At 49.2% G+C, this 12,993-nt stretch overlaps 1 protein-coding gene across 1 annotated transcript in view; it reads right to left on the reverse strand.

Annotated features, from left to right (window-relative positions):
- Positions 1-12,993, reverse strand: part of Klhl3 (kelch like family member 3) — a 115,396-nt gene that overhangs the window by 34,212 nt on the left and 68,191 nt on the right. Inside the window, 1 exon segment of the mRNA XM_038334485.1 lies at positions 2,033-2,149. Within this exon segment, the coding sequence (XP_038190413.1) occupies positions 2,033-2,149 (117 nt within the window).

Genomic DNA, 12,993 nt, shown 5'->3' on the forward strand with positions numbered 1-12,993 from the left:
GGGGCAAACCATAAAGGGTTAGGATTAAAGAAAGTAGGTGGAGGGCACCAATGCTCAGGCAGCTGGTCCCAAAGAGCCGCTTTGGCTTGAGGCAGAAGCCCCCCTGGGGAGTTGACATTTGTGTTAAGCTACAGGACAGGGTGAGAAGTAGGCTTTAGACCACAATGGTGGATGTGTACAGAGGTCACCAATGCCACGAGCTGCACACTTAACAATGATTAGAATGGGGGCTGGAGAGGTGGCTTAGCGGTTAGAGCACTGGCTGCTCCCCCAGAGGACCTGGGTTCCATTCCCAGCACTCACAAGGTGGCTCACAGCTGTCCGTAACCCCAGGGAATTCAGTGACCTCTTCTGGCTCCACTAGCACCAGACACACATGGGAGCACAAGCCACATGCAGGCAAAATCCTTCATATACATAAAACAAAAACTTTGATAAGAATGATAAAGTTATGATGCTTATGCTGCGTGTTTTTGTCACAGAACAGCACAGTATCCATTTGAAGGCTGCTTTAAAATGCCTGGGAGAAGCTGAGTAACTGTTTGCAACCGAGAAGCCTGAAGGCTGTGCACTGTTGAGTTCCAGGCTGACTTTCCCCCACCTCCTCCTGAACCACCATCAGGTTAAACTACTTTAAGTTTCAGGGTCAAATAATGTTAGTGATGCATCCTTTCCTAGAGCTCACCTCATGAGGCCGGATAAAAGTCCCTTTTAAGGGGGGGGGGGTCCACATAACCTTTCTCAGGCCATTGCCTCTGGCCCTCTTTCTATAACAAACCTGACCTTCTGTGCTAACTGGAATAAGATAGTGTCTTTGGTAAGTCTCTGACGCGGGGCCTCGGCAGCTTCCTTAGCTCTCTGTGGAAACTGAGTCTGTGCTGGAAGCCACTTCCCCCAGGCAGTTTCCAGGGGACAGAGTGGGGTTGACAGTAACATTGGCAACTCAGGCCAACTGGGGGGTGGCGTGCAGCCACTAGGTGGCAGCACTGTAGGGGCTCCCGGCACACTTCTAAGTACCTGCAAAGACATCACACAAGAAGACAGAGAGGGCATTTCACTGACCCCTCAGGCCTGAACAACAGGGGCATGTGCACAGCACTGCACAAGTACCCAAGGAATAAACCGCCCTACAGCCCCAGACTCCAGTTATCCGCTAGCAGTCGCCAAACACTCACGGGTCTTACGTGGATTTGTCCCCACACTACCCTATCATGGCAGCTGTTATTTTGACCAGAGACTGAGGTTCTAGCCATTAAGGGTGGCCGGGAGTGACGCCGGCAGGGTGGTGCTGCTGGCCCGCTCAGCCTTCTCTCTCACACTTGTATATGAGCGAGCGTTCCTCTGGAACTACTGAGGGCTGGCCTACTGCCTCGACAGCCTTAGAGTCACGTTCAGAGGTTTGCAAGAGAGTCTAACACCATTTACAAAATAAGTCACCCTGTGTGTAAACGCTATCAAAGAGGCTATCAAAGGTGAAGCTCGTGGAAGTGTGTGCTTCAGAGCCGTGTGGACGTGAATCTCAACCATGACTCCCTGGTGCCAGAGACCTTAGATCCATCTCAGTCTCCAGGCTTCAAGGCCCAAAATTGAAAGGAAAAAAAAAGGGGGGGGTGTAATCAAGAGGTCTGTAACCACTGCCTCAAAGGGTTGTTACACAGACTAAATGAGAACACTCAAGTGCACCCGAGATTGCTTAATTCTCCTTCTTCTCTTGGAGGAAACAGAACTCTGTGCATCTATGAAGAGCCAGTTTTCATAGTCCTGCCCTGGACCCCAGGTTGCCTAAGAGCACAGCAGAGGCAGAACGCGGGGGCCTCACGAAATGATGCTTCTGAGAGAGAACCAGCCCGTATAGAGCGGGTTACAGGCTCCGTGCTGACCGCCTGCCCGGACCCTCACAGTTGCTTAGTCCTTAAGACAGCCCTCCACACTTAGCCCAGGGGGTTGCCGCCCTCCGTCCACACAGAGACTCAGGACACGCCACAGGCACGCCACACAGCCAGCGTTGCCTCCGCTCTCCTCCAGCACTGACCTGAACTAGGTAATCCCTAGGTAAGAGAGGGAGCCGGACATGCTCCATCAGCTTTGCCATGTGGTCTAAGCGAGTCTCCTTCTCATAATTGATCCATGAAATCACGGCTTCGAACACCTAGGAAGAAAAGAGAAAACTTACAAAGAGCTGCCTCCATTCAGACACCTGGAAAGAAAACAAAATTGCCAGGCATCCACATGGGCGGTTAGTCTAAGACTTGATGTTTAGGACACAAGTCAAAAAAGCTGTGAATAAACCGGGTGGTGGTGGTGCACGCCTTTAATCTCAGCACTCAGGAGGCAGAGGCAGGAGGATCTCTGAGTTCGAGGCCAGCCTGGTCTACAAGATCTAGTTCCAGGACAGGCTCCAAAGCTACAGAGAAACCCTGTCTCGAAAAAAAAAAAAAAAAAAAGCTGTGAATACTAGCTGGCCTATCAGAGAGCACACGTGTAGAATGCTAAGCCTGCTACCCCAGGTGGCTCACACTAAAGTCGGTTCTGACCGTCACTGACGGGTACAGCTTCACAGGGCAAACTGTAAACTATGATATGGAAAGAGTCGCATAGGACCAGAAGCCTTCAATACATGGTTCCTTTCCTCCTCGCATTTATTTCCCAGGTAATACAGAATGATGGCAGTAAGATCACCCTCTGCCTAACGCTGGCCGTGGTGACGAAAGGGACACAGAATGCCAGAGAACAGAACACCCTCCTTGGACTTCTCCTTTGAGGAGAGACTTCACTTCTGTGCAAATCAAAGCTGGGGAACCTAGAACGGAAAGGAGAGACTATGATTCGCTTTGCACAGGGGTTGAGTCCAAATCCAAACTCCACGCCATCACGCACACACGGACTGGCAAAATCCAGACCTGATGAGGATGAACCAACCAGCAATCTTGAAATGAAGAAGTACAGCTTTGGGGGAAGGAGGGGATGTGGTGAGGCCAACAAAAATGAAAATATGCACAAAGTCTTTGGTCAAAAAATAAAACCTAAGCTGGGCGGTGGTGGCGCACACCTTTAATCCCAGCACTCGGGAGGCACAGGCAGGCGGATCTCTGTGAGTTCGAGAACAACCTGGTCTACAAGAGCTAGCTCCAGGACAGGCTCTAAAGCTGCAGAGAAACCCTGTCTCGAAAAACCAAATAAATAAATAAATAAATAAATAAATATAAAACCTACCCCTTCTTGAGTGAAAGCTAAAAGGCTCACTTAAATGGGCAAGAACACATGTCCAAGTGTCAGCCGCAACACTTGTAGTGGGATTTTTTTAAAAGAAGGACCTGAAGACCATTGAGGAAATGGGCTTTTGCTGTTAAGGAGACTAAAACATGGGCTGGAGAGATGGCTCAGCAGTTAAGAGCGCTTGTTCTCGCAAAGGACCCAGGCAGGTTCAATGCTTAGCACCCACATGGCAGCTCACAGCCCTCTATAACTCTAGCTCCCAGGATCTGATACCCTCTCTATAATTAATCAAATTCTACACTTACCGTGTTTATTTCACTGTTTTGCACACTCTACCTCAATAGCAAACAGTGTTACTTACAAAATACAGTCACAAATCATAGCAGAGTAAATAGAAACCAGAGCCAAGAGCATGTGGCTACTGTAGGGAGCGCAAGACAGGCTCTTCTGTAAAGAATCCACTGCCTGGTTAAGTGTGGGAGAACGACAGAATGGAGAAAGCTATTTTTGCCAGCACCACCAGTAACTGACTCAGTGGGTGCTAACATCAAAAGTTGTCTAGGAACAAGAATTTTATTCTCAGCAATCGTGCCACAGGGACAGTACTCACCAAGCATGCAGCACTCCTTCTGACAGATGCAACCTTAGACAAGGATCTAGTTTATTAAATTTACTACCAGTAACACAACAAACCTATGGGGTTTTTTGTTTGCTTGTTTGCTTGCTTTTGTTTTTTGAGGCAGGGTCTCTCTGTGCAGTCCTGGCTGTCCAGAGTAGACTAGGCTGGCCTTGAACTACAGAGATCCTGCCACCTCTGCCTCCCGAGTGCTGGAATTAAAGGTGTGCACCACCACACCCAGTCATTAAACCTGTATTGTTTTTTTAAAGTTTATTATTTGTGTGTCATTCTCACAATGCAGTAACCACAGAGGCCAGAGGAGGGCATCTTCTCCCCGGGACTGTAGTTACAGATGGTTATGAGACACCAGCTGGATGCTGGAATTTGAAACTGGGTCCTCTGCAAGAGCAGTCAGTGCTCTTAACCACTGAGCCATCTCTCCAGTCAAGAACTTCATTTTTAAAAAACAAATCAGAGCAGGAACTAAAGGGCAGCATACATGTGCAGTTGTTTTCATTTCTGAATGCCATAAGCCATATATTAATTCACCATAAACACACGAAGACCCTAGAAATCCTCCTTGCATATCTTCAAAAACATGAGCTCCGTGGAGTTTTGTCCCTTAGACACAGCAGTGTTTCCTGCTACATAATAGTCGCTAAAACCTCCTGTCAGCGAAGGGCCGGATGACTGAGTTCAGAGGAAGCTATGACGAGGCTGTGACACTTGGCCGACTGAAGTGGAAAGCCAGGCCGGGGAGGAGGGGGCTGTAATCTTGCTGGATGGCAGAGAGCCTGGCTTGTCCGGGGATGTGGTGGGCTGTCGCCGTGCTGCCTGACTTACACGCTGTCCACACCTCCTCCTTCCCGTGTTATCTGACTATGAATCCCTACAGGACTGAGAAGTCTGCGGTCTGACTCCTTCCCCCATGGGGTGTGATAGCAAGTGACTGGGTGACAGAGCTTGGCTGAGAACCGACTGTGAGGCCTTGGTGGGTAGAGCTGGCGACGGATCACCGTTTTCCCCCACCAACCAGCCTAACCTTTGCTTTAAAGGTGAAAACGCAAGGGCTGCTCATCCAACGCTGGGATATTTTACTTTAGCTCTCCTTTGGTTGGACCAGCCTAACCGGCTCTGCTCAGTTGCGCTGTTAACCTGCTCAGCTGTGAAAGCCACAGCACCGACCTCCACAGGGCCTACCCAAGACCACACGCCTCTTCCACTTGGGCTTCATGCTTGAAAACAAACAAGCAAGTGGACGTGCAGAGAGCTTCAGCCCTGAGTGGACTGGAAGTCGTCCCCCGACAGCTCTTCCCACGGAGGCCTCAGGGACACATTTTCCTGACTGACCTCTCACGACAAGCCAGTGAGTCAAGGCTCCTGAGCGCTATAGACTTAGCCAAGCCAGAACTGGAAAGAGGCAAAAGTGTGCTCCCCTCAAACCCACCTGTGATTTCCCATTTGTTTTTCCCATTAGTCCCAGCTGCCTCTCAAGTGTCTACTAGGCCTGGGTTGGCAAAGTACAGCCCACAGGCCAAATCCAGCCTGCACCTGTTTTGCAAATGAAATTTCGCTGGAACAGCGCCACGCTGGCTCAGACTCTCCAGGCTGCTTCCTACCCAGCAGCAGAGATGAGAAACAACACAGCACAGGCCCTGAAATGCCAGGAACTTGTACTCAGGGGAATCTACAGCTCTCCCAGGGCTCCAGCCATGGGACGGGGTAACGCTTACTCGGTGACAACATTTCCACGGGTTCCTCTGCTGCTCATACTTGGGGTCTCACTCTCACTTGGGGTCACTCCCTCACTGATGTATGCTGCTGAACCAGTCTCTTGGATACTATAAGGGCAAAAGAAATGAGGCCAAGTTTTTACTGTTCTGGGCCCTCAATCCTTGCACGTAAGCCGTGACTAGAGAGCACTGGGTAAACGGCCACCCACACGCTGGTCACACAGGCTGCCAAGTCCGGCTGGATCTCAAGTAAAAGGGGCTGGAGGACTGAGCACCGATGTGTTATGTGTAGCTTGAAAATCAAGAAGGGGGACTCAACAGCAATGGGTAGGACGGGACTTTGGAAAAGTGACCCTTGCAACAGGAATCGGAGGCGAAGCTCACTAAACAATGCCAAAGAAAAGCTAGGCTCCTGCCCATGGACCCGGTTGCTAATCAGGACTGGAGGATTCTGATCAGGGACGTCTTACAGGCATAATCTCATTTTAATCCACACAAAATTTCCAAAGGAGGGTGTCACGATTCACGTGTTACAGATGACCAAACAGCCTCGGAGAAGAGTCACAAATTAGCAGACACCACACTGCCAGGGAGGAGACCCAGATGCAAACTCACCTCAAACCCCAGACCCCTAGTTTGAGTGCTGGGCAAAGAGGTGCATCTCAGTCGCAGGTAGCTTAACCCTGTGTCGGCTGCAGAGCTAGAGGGCAGGTTCTTAAGTCTGGAATCCTAACTACAGCCATCCACATGGCCCTGGGACATCAGCCCAGGGGAGGGACGGGGCAATGGCATTTGCCAAGTCTACTGGCACACTTTTAAATTGGGGGCTTCTGTATACAAGAATGGTCAGGTTTTGTTTCTTTTCTTAATTTTTTTAATTTTTAAAATATTTTTAATGATTTATTTATTCTTATGTTAGTGCATTGCTGTTTTTTTTGCCTGCTGTTTTGCATGTATATCTGTGTAAGGGTGTCAGAACTGGAGTTACAGACAGTTGTCGGCTGCCATGTGGGTGCTAGGAATTGAACTTGGTCCTCTGAAAGAGCAGCCAGTGCTCTTAACTGCTGAGCCATCTCTCCAGTCCTTGATTTTTTTAATTAAAATATATTTACATCACTTTCCAGCTTTCCTTTCCTCCATTCAAACCCTCCCATGTTCCCATCCTACTTCTCAAAACTCAATGACCCCTTTTAAGTGCATGCACATACACACACACACATACCACAATCTAATGTGTCCCTTTAGTGTTGCTTGCGTGTATATGATTTCAGGGCTGACCTAAAGCATTACATAGAATATAGCAGGATTGCCAGGTACCTTACAGAGCTTGCTGACAATATACCACGAGACAGAGAGTGCAAGGGAATGGTTTGGGGAATGTAGTTTTTACGTCTTTGCAAACATCCAACCCCCTCCTTAACTCAGTGGCAAAGCCAGTGTGGATAACTGTGGGTGTTGGCAATCTTCCAGGTCCTGCGGCTCTCTCAATTGTTCGCCTTGCTTTTCTTCACGTTTTTTCTCATATGAAGGCGTTAGACAGCCCTTAAAGTCACTCTGCCCCATTAGTAGTTCAAGATTAATTTCCTACAAATCAAAACGACTCTGAGATGTCACTTTACATCTGTCAGAAAGGCTAAGATCAAAAGCATTACTGATAGCTCATGCTGGCAAGAATGTGAAGCAAGGGGGGATGCTCCTCTCCTCTGCTGGTGGGAGTGCAAGCTTGTACAGCCACTCTGAAAATAAAAATCAATTTTCTCAGAAAACTGGGAATCAATCTACCTCAAGACCCACTGATATCACTCTTGGGCATACACCCAAAGGACACAGACCTCAGAGTACAGCAGGGATCCCAACAGCTCACCCTAGGCAGGGAAGTTCACTGGCTCACTCACCATGAAATAAGGCTTTCATGGAGATCAAGCCCAGCCTTCCAGCCCCTGCATCCCGAGTCCCATGCCTGAGCCCAGGTCCTAAGAATTCAGATGGTAGAGCATCTAGCATTGATGCCCCTGGGAGACAGCTCCAGTTTCTCCCAGGAAACAAAGTATCACAATTAGACACTTTAAATGTATAATACAGAGAAAATATAACCTGGAGTACATGAAAACATAAGTTTTAAGAAACCTAATCAATTTCTTTCTGATCCATGACTGAAATGAAAGCCACTCCCCCCTCAGTGTCCGTTCAGGGCGCCTACGAAAAGCCTCCGTCTTCGGGTTTCCACTGTTGAGCTCATACACCACCAAGAGCTTCGGGAAGGGAAGGGTTAACTGCAATTTATAGCTGGTAGGTCTAGCATCCAGGGAAGCCAGGGCAGGAACTCCAGGTAGGACCCCGTAGGGTCACTGCTTACTGGCTTGCTCCGCATAACTTGCTTAGTATGCTTTCTTATAGAACCCATGACCACCTGCCGAGGGACGGCATCACCCACAGTGAGCTGGGCCCTCCCACATCCATCATCAGTCAAGATAATATGCTACAGCCTTGCCCACAGGCCAATCTAGTGGGGCATTTTCTCAATTGGGGATATCTCCTATTGCTCCCTACCTTACTTTTGGAGACAGGATCAATATTGTATTGAACCAGGAACTGCCAGCTTCAGCTAGAACGCTCAGCTAGTGAGTCCCCTGGATCCTTCAGTCTCCCCTCTCCTCAGCACCAGGGTTATAAACATGCACTGATGCCCGGCCCAGCTCCGACACAGGTGTTTTGATATCCGAACACATGCCTGGACATGAGCATTTTACCCACTAAGCCATTTCTCTAGCCTCAAGCAGCAGGAATTTTTAAAACAAAAACCAAATAAAGAAGAGAGAGAGAGAGAGGAGAGATTAATACCTGCCTGCCCACTAGTACCCCTGCCCCCACCTCCCCCTACTCCCCCCACCTCCATCCGGCTCCTCTCCTCCACCCTACCCCCCACTTTCACACGCCTGCTCTTTTCTCTGAAGGAGTATTAAAATGAGTCCAGTCATCTGGCCTAGGGCAGGTCCAGCCTCAGCCTGCCTCCCTCACTCCTACGGGGAACATCATTTGAGCATCCTCATGGCGTCAAGAACTGTGCACAGCCCTGAGATCACTATGGTGCCCTTGTCTCAAGGCCACACCCATAAGTGGAACCAGTGTGGGTATTGGGAGAGCATCCCTGAACGGGCCCTGGGCCAGCACCACCAACGCTACCAGTGGCCACACTGGGAGTCACAGCAGGATTCCTAACTGCGGCACTGATGGGATCTTCCAGTAAAACGGTATTTTCTGTGTTCTTGGCAATTCCATGCATGGTTCACTCCTTCCAAGAATACCGCTGCAGGGTAAATCCTGCGCCACCGCTACCCACTTGTACAGGGTCTCTTCCAGTCTCTTATTCAGCAAATTCTTTGTCTCCCAAGAGCCTGGCATCAATCTAGAAAACAGCCCACACCTCTGACCACGTGGTGGACACATTCTAGCAGGACAGAAGTTGCTTGTGTTAGCAATTTATCAGCTCTGAAGAAGCAAGCTGTCTCAACCTGGCCCGTGCTGCATATATTGGTCATTAACAGTAAAGCACCCATCTCCTCAGCTTCAGGAAGGGCAAGTGAAGTTTTTCCAACTTTAATGTCTGAAACCTGGCTGCACTTTATAATACATTCACAAGAACCCTGTGAACTATAGGCAGAAAAGTAAGTGTAAAGTATAGCTAGCTACCTTAACTGTTTAAATGCGGATTTAGACAAGCCCAGATTATGTAATTATGAACCCAGTTAAATTTCAACTGAATATCCCTAACATTACTTCAAATACATTTTTAAAAAAACCCAACTATGAAACAAAATTGAAAGGAAAAGCTATTGTGTATGTCAGGCTTCACATCACATCCAGTGTAATTACAGGAAGTAGGAGCCATGAAATCTGGGGCACAATTTCCAAAGCACAAAGGATGGCAAACACTTGTCAGATGTTTTTGAACTATTTAGCTCCCAGCAATATTTGATGTACTAAGAAAAAATAAAAATATGAATTTTAGGGGCTGGAGAGGTGGCTCAATGGTTTAAGAAGCACATTCGCTCTTGCGTAAGACCTGGGCTGGTTTCTCAGCATCCACATGGCAGCTCACGACCATCTGTAACCCCAATTCCAGGGGACCTAAGCTTTCTTCTGGCTTCCATAGGCACTGTATGCACGTGGCACGCAGACATGTGTATGGATCTCTGAGTTTGAGACCAGCCTGGTTTACTCCAGGCCAGTCGGGGCCACACAGTGAGAGACCTTGCCAGAAAAGGGGTGTGGAGGTGGAGGGCTAGTTAATAAGAAAATGTAGCTACTATATTTTAAAACCCTACTATTTAAAAAAATATATGGGCAGGGGAGCTTTACCTGCATGTGTATCTGCCTGCCACGTGTGTCCCTGGAGCCTGTAAAGGCCAGAAGAGGACAACAGACTTCTTGGAACTGGCATTACGGATGGTTGTAAGCCACCATGTGGGTAATGGGAACCAAACCTGGGTCCTCAGAAGAAACAGCCAGTGCTCTCAACTACAGAGCCCCCACACCCTCCTTTTTGATAAGCCTCACTCTCCAACACATTAGAGCAATTAAAGGATCGATAATATTTGTATTAGTAACTTTTCATGTCACTGTGGCCCGATTCCTGAGAAGAAATGACTTAGTGGAGGAATAACCTAGCTGGCTTGCGGTCTGAGAGTAGGTCTGTCATGGAGGGGAAGGCACAGCAGTAGGAACAGTGTGAAGCCGCCGTGGCAGGAGCGTGGAGCTCCTCGTGGACATCTTTGTGGACCAGGAAGCAGAGGGAAATGAAGACTGGCACTCGGCTGGCATTCCCTCCTCCCCTTTGTGGTCAGTCTGGGATCCCAGCCCACAGGAAGATGTCACCCATAGTCAGGGTGTGTCTTCCCGCTCAACTAATCCTCGGGGGGGGGGGACCCTCCCAGATACATCCGCATATCTGCCTCACTAATGCCCTGGGACTAGGTGTTCCTCCTCCTCCTCCTCCTCTTCCTCCTCCTCCTCCTCCTCCTCTTCCTCCTCCTCCTCCTCTTCCTCCTCCTCCTCCTCCTGCTCTCACTCCTCTTTCCTTCTCTCCTCCTCTCCTCTTCTCCTCCTCCTTCTCCTTCTCCTCCTCCTTCTCCTTTGGTTTTTCAAGATAGGGTTTCTCAGTAGCTAAGGAACCAGTCCTGGAACTAGCTCTGTAGACCAGGCTGACCTCGAACTCACAGAGATCTGCCTGCCTCTGCCTCCCCAGTGCTAGGATTAAAGATGTGTGCCACCATTACCGTCACCAGCCCACCCCTTGCCAACTCAACACCCAAACATATCAGCTTTCTACCCATGGTTCCAAAAGTCTCCTATCATCCCATATATAAAGTCACAGAGTAAACAATCCCAGCCCAAAAGAGAGGAACAGGAGGCTAGGAAAGAAGCTGGGACCAAAGTAACGTAAAACCCAACAGGGAAAAGACAGCCGCTTGGGGCCTCTGGCATCACGGCTGACATGAGCAGCCCATGCCCTGCAACACTGTTGCTGCTACAGCTGTGGCCTCTCTCCAGGGTCAGCTCCACTCAGTATCTGCAGCTTCCCTCAGCCAGCGTCCTGCTTCTGGCATCTACAGTTGGGGATCCCCATTGCAACCTTCTCAGCTTCCATTTGAAGCCTTCCCAGGTGTTCCCCGTGCTGGGAATCTGATCCTGCTATTGGTGGCCTGGCCTTGGTAGCTTTCCGGAACTTTCCTCACTTTGATGTCTTGGATATTGCCAAGACCGGCCCCATGCAAGTGATGTCAAGGTCTGCTGCTGGCCCATGGTGCCACCTGGCCCCTTGGAGCCACAGACACAGCCCACTGCACCTCTGTTGCAGAACCTGGGAAATGCCTCTTCAGGTCGCCCTACTTGATTGGGTTGTCTTGGTTCAGGCATTCTCTTTCTGACATATTTTGCTTTCAAACGCATTTTTACTGTTATACCCTGAAGCTTCCAATGGGTGGAGTATTGCTCTTAAGTCAATTTCCTACTGCCCCAATTGCAAAGTACGGGAGGCGTGTCCTAAATGACACTAATCTTTTCTACAGTTAGAGCTGCTATGCCCACCCCTGCCTACGTGTTCAGCTGCGCTCATATTCCTTTCCCGCCGAGCTACACATTTTCCACATATTTCTGCTCTCTCTCTCTCTCTCTCTCTCTCTCTCTCTCTCTCTCTCTCTCACACACACACACACACACACACACACACACTAAACCTAACTAAAAGCAGCGAGCAGCAGCCATGCCACAGCCACATCCTGAATGTTTTGCTGTCCCGGAACTGCCTCCTCCCAACAACTTAGTCCGTTTCCTGTAAACTTAGTCTCACTCCTACACAAGCAAAAATCAGCCAGATTCTTTGCCAGAATGGAACATGAATGTCTTACAACCTGATTCCTCATGCAGCCCTTTTGCCCCCTAAAATGTCAAGAGCACCATTTTTATTGTCTACATTTTCAGCATCAGCCTGATTTCCTAGATCCCCAAGAGAAAGGCGGCACGGCCCTCAGGGCACGCTGGGCTTAGCTCACAGTGTTCTAGGGTTATGCTAGCCTGAAGCTGTAATCTCTTTCACATCTCCCAGGCTGAGTAGTTCCAAAGCCCCGGCAACCCCGGGGGGTCAGATTTATTGCAAGAATGACAAGGTTCCTTAGTGCCAGTTTCTGTATTAACTGCTTCCTTCATTAGAGAACAAAATATCAGACCAGAGTCTATTTAAAGAGGAAAGAGGTTCATTTGGCTACAGTCTCCTGTCATGCGGGGAAGGCCGCTGGTTCACAGCTCCACGGAACAGGGAGCAGAGAGTGAGGAAGGCTGGCATAGCCTTTTCCACCCTCCTTTGTATTCAGTCTGGGACCCAGCCCCCAGGATGATGCCAGCCATATTCAGGGTGGATCCTCCTCTCAGCTATTCCTCCCGGGGAAGCCCTCACAGACATGCCCAAGGCATTAACACCCTAGGCACGCTTTAATCTACGCACATAAGACAAATCAACCGTCACAATTCACTTTAGGACAAGCGTCCCTAAATCTGAAAGCCCTTACAATTTCCAGGGATGGTTTCGTGAGCAGAATTTCATCAATGCAACCACACATATACACACGCTGAACTCGACTTTAAAAAAGAGCAACTCCTCCCTAAGTACATGAAGCAATGAGAGCCACTATTAATTCACGTCTCCCTGCCACGGGAAAGACGCAGCTGACTTAGGAGCACACCTTAGCAGGGCATCACCTGCCACTCAGCCACCTCATCCCACAAGAGCATATTTTAACATTACCACGACTTTTTCATATTGGTTGCATCATCGTTAACAATGGGGCCTCAAAATACAGAACCGCGCGGCCTGAGCTGGAGTGCCTGAAAAGGAAGCGGCCCCTGCACTGACACTGCGTATCCTCCAGG

This window comes from Arvicola amphibius, chromosome 6 (genome assembly GCF_903992535.2).
Source record: "Arvicola amphibius chromosome 6, mArvAmp1.2, whole genome shotgun sequence".
NCBI lineage: Eukaryota > Metazoa > Chordata > Mammalia > Rodentia > Cricetidae > Arvicola > Arvicola amphibius.